The sequence below is a fragment of the Monodelphis domestica genome, chromosome 1, assembly GCF_027887165.1.
Source record: "Monodelphis domestica isolate mMonDom1 chromosome 1, mMonDom1.pri, whole genome shotgun sequence".
NCBI lineage: Eukaryota > Metazoa > Chordata > Mammalia > Didelphimorphia > Didelphidae > Monodelphis > Monodelphis domestica.
The window spans coordinates 560655616-560669268 of record NC_077227.1 but is presented as its reverse complement, the minus strand read 5'-3'; the positions used below and the strand labels follow the sequence as shown (position 1 = coordinate 560669268).

At 33.6% G+C, this 13653-nt stretch overlaps 1 protein-coding gene across 2 annotated transcripts in view; it reads left to right on the top strand.

The window, feature by feature from the left end:
* CSMD1 (CUB and Sushi multiple domains 1) overlaps nucleotides 1-13653 on the top strand; it is a 2624761-nt gene that overhangs the window by 2481476 nt on the left and 129632 nt on the right. For both annotated transcript variants that reach the window (XM_056823354.1, XM_007476228.3), the window contains exon 51: nucleotides 9349-9543. In XM_056823354.1, coding sequence (XP_056679332.1) covers nucleotides 9349-9543 — 195 coding nt within the window. The remainder of the gene's footprint in view (nucleotides 1-9348; nucleotides 9544-13653) is intronic.

Here is a 13653-nt window from a genome sequence, read left to right as displayed (position 1 = left end):
TGCTTTTTATAAATCTTTTTGTAGATATGGATATCTTTCCTATTTCCTCAATCTCTTTATACATACACGACTGTGCTGACAAACCTATGGCATGTGTGTTGGAGGAGGTTTCCATCTTCTCCCTCCCCACCATGCCTAAGGACATTTCTTAGATCACGTACCCCTTCACCTAGCAGCCAAACCAGAGTGCTTCCTCCCTCCCCGTCTGGGGTAAGAGGATGGCTCCTATGCAGTGTGAAGGCGCAATTTGGGCACTCAGTTTCTAAAAGGTTTGGCATCACAGATATAGGGCTAGTAGTGCTATTATGGGGTTAAATAGTAAACAATGTTTAGAAACTTTATAGGAATACTTTCCAAATTGGTTTTGAATGCATGTATCAGTTCACAGTTCTAATTACAGTTCATTTTTGTGCCTCATTTCTCACAACTCCTCCAATATTTATCTTTCCTTTTTTGCCAACTTTTCAAAACTGATTGGTGTGATGTTGAACTTCAGAGTTGCATTAATCTTTTTTCCTGTTTATTAGCAGTTTTCTGTGCAACAGATACAGCTACTTCAAAGTAGACTAATTTAAACATTCAGCACTTGTGAAGGTGGTTCATAAGGCAACATTTAAGAATGCCTGTGTGAAAATAAAATCAAAATACTATTCCTTGTGCCAGTTACAAAGACAGCTCTACACCTGTTATGATTTTTAATAAGTTAAAACATTGTTTTTTATTTGTTTTTAGTAATATTTCCATTCATCTGACTTTTAGAGAACTGAATTTCCTTCTTATCTTTCCCTCAATGATATTTCCAGATGTGGAGTTCTAAGATAAATTTATGTTTCAGTTGTCTTTAGAAAGGGGTTAGAATAGATAAATCATTTTATTTCAATGATAGTAGATCACAATTTTACAAATGTAATTATATTTACTTAAATTAGATGTGGTAATTAATAGCACTTCTATGAAGTTTAATAGAAACATCAGCATAAAAAAAGAATAAGCCCCATTCTTAACACTGCAACTAGCTTTGATTATCACTGAAGATTTATGAGAAATGACTATAATTTATTGAGGTTGGGGTAGCAGGGAAGGAAAGTTAGTTTACCCATGGTTTCAATAATTCCATGACCTAAAAATGCTGAAGAAAGTATCTGTTGGTATTCTGCTTTTGCCACTGGCTGAAAGAAACCTAATAAATCAGAATCATTCATTGTAAAATTAAAATCCAGCATTCCTCAAGCAAAATTGTATAGTGGGAGCATTCAGATATCATAGTGGCTTTAACAGGTTAAATAAAATGTATTCATGGATTCTCAGCACTATCCATTCATTGCTAAGTTCCAGTTTTCTGATCTTAAGTATCTTTATGTTGTGTTATTCAGCTTTATTAAATGATAAGAATGTGTTTAGCATATGAGCTACCTATAATGGGCTGCTAACAAATGTACAGCAACAAGAAGGTAGCTGTATCTAAAAGATAGATAAGGTGCTTTCTAAAGCTATATCAAATTGCAAGAAACATTTTCACTAGACTTTTTTTTTCCAGGTTACTGGAGGTAATCTGAACACTTCTGAAATGAGACATGTTTTCATCTCTCTCTCTCTCTCTCTCTCTCTCTCTCTCTCTCTCTCTCTCTCTCTCTCTCTCTCTCTCTCTCTCTCTCTCTCTCAATGGAGTTCAATGTGAGACCAAAAGAATTTAGAATTAAAATAATGCTTTAGAGCCACTTGGTCATCTTTCAATGTCCTGGCAATCTATTTGGATCAGTGTCTGGATTGGCTAATTATTGAGTATAAAGTCAATGAAATTCTTGCTTTGTTTTTGACTATACTTTGGCTGATGAATTCTTGCCTTAATTATGCCCCTTTCAAAAGTGTTGATGCAAAACATCCTTCCAAAATAGGTGAGGGGAATGACTAAAATAATGAGAGAGATATTTAGTGCTAATGGCTAGACTATGGCAACATAACAAAAATTACAACATTATTGAATCATTCTACCAAGGATTACTTTGTAAAATTACATAAAGTGTTATCAAAAATCTTTTGGAGACACTGTCTTGAATTTCATGGGAAATAATGGGAAACAATTTTTGTTTTGGGGAAATAGATCCTCAAATTCTGTTACATATCAATAATAACCAAAATTATTTTGTATTGGTTAAGAGTGTAAAGAAATCAATGAAACCTGTCTGAAAAGTAAAAATGAGACAAGAATTGCTAGAAAAATTAGAAATCTCATTGGTAAATTTTAGGTTTAGACTAACATTTTACACATTTTCCAGAAAAAATTAAAATAAATATAAAACCTGAATATCAAAGATGATACAAACATAAAAATCAGCTATCTATTTATGGCTATGACTAAGGGAAATTTAACTAAATAAGGGATCATAGAAGTTAAAACAGATTATTTTCTATTGAATGAAATTATAGTTTTTGCATGAGCAAAATTAATATAATTAGAGTAAAAGAGGAAACTGCCAATAGGGAAAATATATGAAATACCATTTAATATCCAACATGTATAGGGAAGTAATGCAAATTGAAATAATAACCCTTTCTCCATATAGAAATGAAATACTAAAATAAAATAAAAATAATTCCAAGGTTTCATTTAATGCTCAAAAAATTATAACATAAAAATTATATAATATGACAAATGTGGTTTTGAGGTTGTAGACAGAGAAAAAAGATAGCAAACTGTTATTCAAACTATGAATTGGCCCAGCCTTTGTAGAAAGTAGAAAATAAGTAATAACATTTTATTCTGGAATACTATTTGACTAAAATGACCAAGCCTTTTGACCTGGAAAATTTTGGTAGAGGTGGACTCCTTTGAGATAAAAGATACAATCAAATGCTCATAGGACCATTGTTTACAGCAGTAAACACTTTAATTTTTTTATATGTGAATATAATGGAATATTAATGCATCATAAAAAGGATGAAAATGAAGAATTCAAATATGCATAAAAAGACTCATGAAATATATGCAATAAATACAGCAATATAAAATAGAATAGCAACAAAATTGCAAATAAATACTGTGACATTTTGTCCTGAAGAAGAAATTTGAAAATGCACTTGATTCCCTTTTAAAAATTTGGGTGTTTGTCTGAAAAATTCTTTGCACCATCATACTCAGTTTATATATTTAGATAATTTTACTGATCTTCCATTTTCTCTTTCTCTTATTAAACATTTTTCTTATGAATTATAGTTCTTGGTAGCTAACAACAAATGGACAAATTTGGAAATAAATAAGATAAAAAAGCAAAATCATCAATTTTAGGCAGCATAAAAAAGGAAAGCAACAAAATGGATTGTGTGTTCTCCCTCCTTAACTCTCTCCTTAGCTGTTTTCTCTTCTCTCACTATACAATTTTTCTGTCTTCCTTCATTAGCTTCCATGAATTCAACATCTTCTACATACAAATGATTTTTCATGCATATGTTTTTATCTTTCATCTTAGTTATGAGTTCTTATTTCATATTACCAACATTCTGTTAGACTTCTTAGATTGGATTCAGGTACCTCAAACTCCACATATCTGAAACAACATGTTATCTTTCACCAAAAACATTTCTTTTTACTTTCAAGGACAGCATTGTCTTCCCAGTCCTGTGGTGTCATTCTCGATTTCTTACCCTCATTATTCAGTCTGTTGCCAAGTCTCATCATTTCTACTTTTATAAATTTCCTAAATAAGTGCCCTCTCTTCACTCACAAAGCACCCACTCAAGTGCAAGCTTTCATCACCTCATGTCTTTATTATGCCAATAAACATCTGGTTGGTCTCCCTAACTCAAGATTTTCTCCACTCCAAACCATCTACCACTGACAAAGTGATTTACCGAAAACCCCTTTCCACTAACTCCTGTCCTGTCTAGTGTCTGCTATTATGCTTTGATTAGCACTTAAAGTCTTATGTAACTTGATCCCTGCAAACACTCTACAACCTAGCTATACTCTGTTCCTCTTCCCTAATTGCCCCCTAGTATCCTAAAATACCTAGAATATTCTTCCTTGCCTTTTCTTCCTGCTTCCATGGCTTCTTTCAAAAAACTCCTTCAAATACCATCTCCTACAGGAACTGTTACTACTATAGGGAGAAAAAAAGAAACAAAAATTGTGAGAAATTATTTTTGGTAGATGCTTAATAAATACTTCCAGGTATTATAAAAATTAAAAATAAATAAATACTGGAAAACAATTATCTGAGACAAATGAACATGTACTGTAGCAAGTTGCAAATGACAGAATGTCAGGGTATTGGATCACTCCAGCTCAGCCAGAGACCCAAAACTCATGTCTCAACTGGTATAGAGTCAGATTGCACAGATACACCTGCCCCTTAAAAGGGAAGGATCTTCTGAATATTTCTTTTCAGAAGAAGCAACTATAGAAGGTCTCCTTCAAGGTCAGGTCTTTATTTTGTCTCTATTATATTAAGCAATCAACTGTTCAATATAGGGTAAAAGCCAAGGTCACTCTTGTAGCTTCAAAGCCATGTCTGAACATATTCCAGGATGCTAGAGGCATGCATACAGCTCCCTATGGCAAGGATATTTTTTCAAAGCATATCAAAGGATTTTCTTTATCTTACTCACAATGTGATTGTTGATTACTGATTCTCATGCACAATTATTCAATTAGCAATTGGGGTTATTACTTATAATTTATCATGAACATACCAATTATCTAACAGAATTACATACACAGGATATATAGTAATACAGAGGGATAAAATAAGGACTATAAACTGAAGTTGTTTAATTAGGTCAGTGATAGTGAACCTTTTAGAGAACATGTTCCATGCCATGCCCCCCACCAAGTGCTAGGTGTGCTTCACCCCCACCCTTATCCCACTAATGGAAGGGAGAAAGCCCTCCCATTGGGCTGCTGGGAAGAAGGGTGAGTGATGTGAAAAAATGTCAGGCATGGTGGAGAGGAAGAGGGGAGAAGCTCTCCCAGAGTCCCTCTGCCTTTCTAGTAATGAACTTTTGCAGGGGGAGGATGAATTTGTGCCCACAGAGAGCTCACTGTGTGCCATAAATTCATCATCACTATATTGTGTTATCTTTTATATTACTTATAATGACAATTGATAAATTCTTTAAATAGATTTTCAATTTTTTAAAAATGGTATCCATAGTATTAGTTAACATTGATATAGCTCTTTAGGGTTTGCTAAGGAGTCTACAAATATAATCTCATTTTGTTTTCATAACAACCCTTGAAGGTGCTATTATTACCCCTGTTTTTTATATGAAGAAACTAAGACAAGAAAAAGCTATAAATGCTTTTTCTCATGGTTACACAGACTGTAAGTGTCTTATGCCTAACTTGAACTTAGGTCTTCATCACACCAAAATTAACATTCTAGTCATTGTGTTACCTAGATGCTTCATTCTTCAATTAATTTTTACCACTTTTAACTAAAGTTCTAATCTGACACCAACTCAGACAAGCAAATCTGAACTTAAGGTAATGCTAATGGAGCCCAAAGGATTGAATATAGAGTGGTGATGCACATTCAATATTATAGGATCAGCCTAAGAAAATTCAGAGAAGCTCACACCAAAACTTTTAATCTATTGATGTTTTATTTCATCCAGAGCAATTCATCAAGAATATTTGCCAAGTGATACAAGGAATATCTTGGATTTATGAAGTATTAAAATGTTGGTCAATTTACTAAAAATTCTATTTTTTAGACAGTTCACTGATATTGACTGTATTATTCTAAGAATTTAATGAAAAAATGAAGAAATTTGATTCACTGGGTTCTAATATCTCTTTCTTTAAACTACATATTTACAGTCCCATACTTTTCTTCTCTAAAATCATCCAATACTCCAGGGAGTCGGGATTTTTGCAACTGATGCAAATTGTAATCACTCTTCAATTGTTTATAGTCTTTGAGAGTTGAGATGGTCAAAAAATCCATCTCCTTTCAGCCAACCTGGGTTTCTCTGAATTTAATTAGATTGCTTCTTAGACAACAAATGTATAGTATGTCACAGGTATACATTTAAAACATTTCCAAATTAATAAAACCTGATAGAATTTCCCTCCATTGACATAGCATTTGCTGATCTATAAGATCAACTTCATTTGGCAAGGTGACAACCAAATTGGATTTTATAAGATGCCCCCTAAAAAAGATTCAATTAAGACAAAATATTAAAGTAACTAATATGTATTATGCATGCTAGAGAAGGAAATGGCAAACCACTCCAATTTCTTTGCCAAAAAAGCCCTGAAGGAGGTCACAAAGAGTTGGATATGACTAAAATGACTGAATAACAACAAAGTATATGCATGTATTCAATTTTTCACATAGACCCTTTGAAGTTCTGTTTCATAGGTCGGGTCAGAACATTATATATTTTGTATCAAAAACTTGTTAGCTGGTTAAAATTAATAATAACAAAATGATGTCCTATAATTATAACCTTGCTATTACCAACACCCACAAATGTATGCCTCCAAGAATAAGAATTTTGAAATCCCCCAATCTGACCATAAGCTATGGGTTTTTCACCTCCCTCAGCCTTCTCTTACATTCTTCATTCATACCATGAATCTTACTCCTCAGTTCTCTTCTGGACCATCACACCTATACTAATCACTTTCTCTTCTTCTCCTTATCTTATCTCTTTGATGAACCAATTCAACTCTATACATTTCTCCTCTCTTGAATCCCTAAGCTCCTCATCATGTTGCTGATTAAGCCCAGCAAAGTCTAAGTATTGCCTCATTGCCACCTGTCACCTGCAAGACTACCCAGGTGCTGCTGAACAAAGACAGGCAATCATGCAGCCTTTTAGACTGGTCTACTACAAATTTATCTTAAATAACTTTATCTGGTATCTCATTGCTGGTAGGCAATCCTACTATTACTCCTTTATCAACTAGGTTTCCCACTTTCCATAGTGGTTGTTCCAAACCATTTTGTCTGGATTTGAACATCTAAGGGCTCCCAATCCCCCTATGATTTTAGCTGAGAACCTTGCCTCATTTTACAGGTAACATTGAGAATTCCTGGCATGAATTCCTTCTTTGTTCCTTTTCCTCCCCTATCACTCAGTGGTCATCTGTGATCTCTCACATGATGATGTAGGCTTATTCCTTTTTTAAGGGCAACCCTTCTAATTATTCAAGTAATCCCAATCCATCTTTTTCCTAGAGTAGATTATTCCCCTCTGTCATCCCCACTCTTTAATTTATTTATAATCTTTCTTTCCTGGTTCATTTCCCCCTTCCTACAAACATGCCTATGTCTCCTCTTTCCTGAACAAAAGCCTCACTTGACCCTTTCATCTCTATCATCTTATATCTGTTCTGCTTTTGGTAGCTAAATTCCTTGAAAAGGTCATCTAAAATAGATGCTTCTACTTTCTCACTTTCTTCTTAACAATCTATCTTGTAACTGTATTTCCCTGAAACTGCTTTCTCCAAAGTTACCAATGATCTCCTAGTTGTCATATGCACTGGTCTTTTCCTCATTCTCCTTGACCTCCTTGATTTTAATGACACTGTTTATCACTCTAATCTCTTTAATACTCTCTTCTCTCTAGTTTTCTGGAACACCACTTTCTCCTGGTTTTCCTCCTATCTGATCATTCCTTCGCTATTACCTTTGCTCCATTCTTCTTGAAATCATGCTCTCTAACCATAAATGTCTCTCAAGGTTCTTTCTTGTGATCTCTTTTCTTCTTCTATACTACTTCACTTGGTGATCCCACTAACTTTCCATGGATTCAGTCTCATCACATATCCATGCTATAGCCAAGGCCTGCTGATTTCACCTCTGTAATTCTCTTGAATTCCCTTTTCTTTTCTCTGATCAGTCACTATTTTTATATAGACACTCATCACCTCACACCTCAATTATTGCAACAGTCAGATTATAGACTTGCCTCAAGTCTTTTACCACTCCAATCCTTCCTCGTTTCATTTACAAAAGTCATTTTCCCAAAATGTAAGTCTGATCATAGCACCCTCTACTCAATAAACTCCAGTGGCTCACTTGTCACCAGGAGCAAATAAAAAAAAATGATCTGTTTGGCATACAAAGCCCTTAATGACCTAATAACCTACCATTCTCATTTGTTCATGCCTTATACCCCAATATGTACTCTTTGATCCTGTTCCCAATTTCTGGACTGTTCAGTATACAAAACATTCCATCTCTGAGCACTTTCTTTTAATAATTCCATGCATTGTCCCTTCTGCACCCTTATTTACTGATTCCATGATTGGAACTTTGTCCTTTCTGCACCCTTATTATTGACCTCTCTGGCTTCTAAAGTTCCAATTAAAATCCCACCTTCCATAGGAAGCCATTCTCAACCTTTTAATTTTAGTGACTTCCTTTTGTTATTTGCTATTTTTCTTGGGTGTGTATGTATTTTAATATTGGTTTAGATGTCTCCCCTTTTGGATTGTAAGCTCATTGAGGTCAGGAGCTATTTTTTTCTCTTTCCATGCTCAGCATTTAGCACAGTGCTGGCACATAGGTGCTTAATAAATTTTTATTGACGGATTGATTAATTTATTATTGAAAACTGAAACTAATGTGATGATATTTATTTGGATTTTAGGACATTTATTACTTGAAGTTAATTTGTTCAAATTATTTCAATTTGGTTGATTAAAAGAGTATCAGAGAGGGAGTGGGGAATATTTTTCAAATGGCAGAGATTTGAAATTAAGAGATGGAATATCAAGTTCAAGAAATACATCAGAGTCAATTTTTTTAGAACAGACTTCATGAAGGGAAATGATATGAGATTAGGAAGTAAAGATAAGTTTTTTTTTCTTTTTTACTCCTCTTATGTTCATTAGTAAAATTTATTTAACAATATTTATGCTGCCAGCACTGTTCCTATTGTGATGGAGAAAAACAAAAAGATATAAAATGCAATTCTTCCCATAGGGTAATTATCTTAAAATATGAACACAGCACAAAAAGCACTTTTCTGACTCTAGAGCTGTCTAACCATGTGGATTCTATTTATACTTCAGTATATAGTGTGCATGTCTATAAAATGAGGGCTTTGAGCAATATTACTTCTCAGCTCTCTCTTGGCATTGAGATTTTGTGAGTCTCTAATGTGTCTGTTCAAACATTTATTGTAAATATTTGTCTAATGTTTTACATTTGCTTAAGCTTTGTGGCAAATCTGATAAAACCTTAAACAGCAAGGATTTTGTTAAAACTATTCCTAGCATTTTCAGTTTGATAGAACAAGAACTCCTACAACTGAAACAATTCATTTACTCTGATGTGATTTCTCTGGAAAAAAGTATGAGTACTCAAGTTTTGTTCTTTCTTTCCTTCCTAGCGATGACTTGTCCCAGTATTGAGACCCAACTTTCAGAACATGTTATCTGGAGATTGGTTTCTGGGTCAGTGAATGAGTATGGAGCTCAAGTTGTACTGAGTTGCAGTCCTGGTTTTTATTTAGATGGTCAAAGACTCATACAGTGTCAAGCTAATGGAACATGGAGTATAAGAGATGAAAGGCCAAGTTGTAAAGGTAAGTAACAATCTGGTTTCCCACATTAACTATGCTTACTAGTATATATTTTAGGGATCGTTGCTGAAATTAAAAATATGTTCATTTTAAAGAAAATTGGTTAACTTACTATCTCACTACTGCCAACAGAAGGAATCTTATCCTTTTTTATCATTATTCTAACCCTTACAAACTATTGTTTATATGGGTATGTCTCCAAATGAGACTACCTATTTGACTCTGTATATGTACATATATAATTTCAATGATATTTTTGTTGGAGTAGATTACAAATTAATATTAGTGATTTTTCTCTGTTATTAAGTATTTTCAAAATCTCAAAGAATACAATAGATTAATGCAACAGTCAAAATTTTCACTAAAGCATTAAACATGTATGTAATTCACATGTGTCTAACAATTATGTTGTTGGTAATCCTTAATAACATACTGACTCATTAAGAACAAATTATAATCTAGGAAAATATTATATGTGTAGATAATATTGTGATCTCTAATAACAAATTCCTAAAAATGGAAGATTATGTTCTTCCATACAAAATTAGGTCAGCCAAGAAGCATAACAGAAATAATAGTAGTGTACTGAGTAGGAATTTATATATATATGTATATATATTACAGACTATATATAATGAAATGTATAATGAAAAATATCAAAATTTTCTCAGAAAATCTTATCATATACAGAAACATCAGTTGGACTGTTGTCAGTCATGTAGTAAACATTTAAAATATGGTTGGAATACTGTAAAATATAAAAAGGTTCAGAAAAGTTGATTTTTTAAATGCTTTGATATGTATATGTGAGCATATATGGGTATATAGAGCAGATTGGGAGGAAAGAGCCAGTAGGCTTCTTAATTGTCAGATGTAATCATTTGCCTAATAGAGGGAATAGGAAGACATTAGAGGTGATTTTCCTTCCTAACTATCTGCTCCATCCTTCATGAAGAAGTTATGATTTTATAAGACTTAAGTTACACATTAGAATCCTGCTAAGATTTAAAAAAGAAGCTGGACCAATGCAATTGGTCTCATTATTCCTCAGAAACTACTCTGGGTCTCTCTTGATGCAACCACTTCATGCCAGAGCTTCAGGATTAGAACTAAAGTAAAAACTAGCTGAGATCAAGAAGAGTAGGTATGCTTTCAGCATGGGTGTGACATACTTTTGACTAATCCTATAAGAAGCTGTGATGAAAGAGATGTTCTATGGTAACAGCCATATGTGACCACTAACAGTCACAAAGTTATCATATGCATTATGTCCTCAGACACAACTGACGTCTTGTGTCAGTTGTAATGATTATGCCAAGCCAAAGAATTCAAAAAGTTATACTTTATGAGAATTATTTTGTTCAATGGTTTAAAGAGTCCACTGGAAGACTGAGAAGTTAACTGAATTGCCAACCAGTCACCCAAGCTTGCAAGTCAGGTATAATCCTTAACTCCTCACTGTCACCTCACCCTTGTACAATTAGTTGCTAAATCCTGCTGTTTCTATCATATATACAAATATATATATATATATATATGTTATTTCCACTCTTCTGATGGAGCCCCTTTTATCACCATATGCCTAGACTATTCCAAGAGTCTGCTGGTTGGTCTCCCTGACTTGAGTCTCTCTTCTACTCAGCTGTTAAGTCTATCATCCTAAATTATAGTTTTAACCATTACATCCTCTTAATCACTAAAATCCTGTCTCTCCATATTGCCTCCAGGCTCAAATATAAAATACTCTGGTTTTTAAAGCTTTTAGTAACTACCACCATAGAAGGAACTGATAGAGTCTGAATACAGATTGCAGCATAGCATTTTCCACTTCATTTCCTTCATGAGTTTTTTTCTAGTCTAAATGATATGTATCTTCTTTTATAGCATGATGAATATGGAAATATATATTGCATTATAACATATGTATAACCTATATCATATTGCCTTCCATTTTAGGGAGGGGAGAAGGTTAGGAGGGAGAGAGAGAATAATGCCAGAAAATAATTATTAAAAATTATATCAATATGTATTCTTAAAAAATATAATAAAAATAAGGCAACTTCTATGTTAAAAATTTTAAAAAGGAAAACACATAAAGCTAGACCTTCCTATCTTCATGGTCATATTATATACCTTACAGTTTTCTATATGCTCTGTGATCCAGACACTGTCTTCCTTGCTGTTACTTGTTACTCACCTAACACACACCATTTTCTGAATTTGTGCATTTTCAATGGCTTTCCCCCATGCCTGGGAATCTCTTCCACTTCATTTCTACCTCCTGACTTCTCTGGCTTTCTACATATCTCAACTAAAGTCTCATCTTAAGGAAAAAAATTGTTCCTGCTCTTCCATGATTGTAATGTCTACCTACCAAGATTATATCCAACTTTTCCTGTATGTCACATTTGTATATAGTTGTTTTCATGTGATCTTCCTGATTAAACTGAAAGCTCTTTGAAAACTTTCCTTTTTATTCTCAGGGCTTAACATAATGTCTGGCACATAATAGAAGCTTAGTGAATGCTTGTTGATATGAGTTCTCAGAGTTCTTATAAACCCTTTACTACTCCAACTTGAAAAACATTACATTGGTAAAAAGACTTCTCTAACTGATAGTTCCATATACTAATTAATCCACAGATACATTATAATTATAATAAATAAAAACAAGAATTATATATATGTATATATATATACATATATGTATCGTGTGAGTGAAGTTAATTAGTAAGAATAGTGTATCTGCATTCTAAACAGTTTTGAGGAACATTGGCTAAATTCTCATCTTCTAATTTAATAGTTTTCTATTTAATAGGGTCTATAATTTTATATTCTCCTTACAGAAGGGCCATTACCTATGTGAGCCTATGTTAATTGTTCAGTAGACAATGCTGATATCTTCTACCCTTCTTCCCTCCCCAACTCCCTTGGACCTTCTTATTTTCCTTTTCCTGATTTCACTTCTTCTACTCTTCTTATTCGTTCTCTCTTTTCATCTCCTCCACAGAATCTCAATATCTTCATCTTCCTCTCTCTAATTCTCTAGACATGCCTATTATCTTTTCTCCTTGAAAACTCTACCTTCCCTTAATTTCCTAGGTTACTATACCAGACAGATGTTAAGGATACCAACATTCTTCCAGGCATTTCACACTCTTGGAATCATCCTCAACTTTTCATTTTCTTTTTCTCCTGTACCCAGTCAGTTGTCATGTAGCATGACATAGCATCTCTCCTCTTTTATCTAAGTGTTATTATTTAGTAATTTTTATTTATGTCTGACTCTTCATGACCCCTTTTGAGGTTTTCTTTGCAAAGGTTTTTCAGTGGTTTGCCATTTTCTTCTCCCACTCTTTAGAGATGAAAAAACTGAAGCAAAAGGATTAAATGACTTGCCCAGAGTGAAATAGCTAGAAAGTGTCTGGGGTCACGTATGAAATCAGTTCTTCCTGATTCTAGGTCCAGCACTCTATCCACTGCACCACCTAAATGCATCTATTGATATAACCACTAATCTATTCTAGGACCTTATCACCTCTCATCTGGACTATTGTAATAGATTTTTCTTTATACCTTCAAGTGTTTCCTTTCTCCAATCCAATGTCCATATACCTATTGCAATGACATTTCTAAAGCACATACTGAGGATGTCACTCTCTTACTAAGGAAACTCCAGTTACTCCCTTACCCATCTAGGATAAAACATAAATTTTCTCTGTTTCATTTTATTAGTTTAGGAATTTTTTCTAAATTCTTTTCCTAGAATTTCTAACTTTCTAACTTTTCTTCCAAGATTTTCCTTTTTTTTTCATCTTCTCTTCTTATTACAGGTGACTTCTTTTCATCTTGTCTTTATTCAGTCAAACTGGGTTATTTGCTTTCCTTCCCCACCTTTTTACAGGCTCTAGCCCATGCCTAGATTATTATTCTCTCTCCTTCCTGTCAAATGGAATCACTTGGTTTCTACACTAGCTCAAGTAATACCTCCTATGAAAGGCTCTCATAATTACTTTAAATATATTTTATAGTTAATTATGTGTTTCCCTATTTATCTTAGTATAATATAAACTTTGTTAAGGCAGGTACTTCAATTCTCCCTCCAAGACAGTC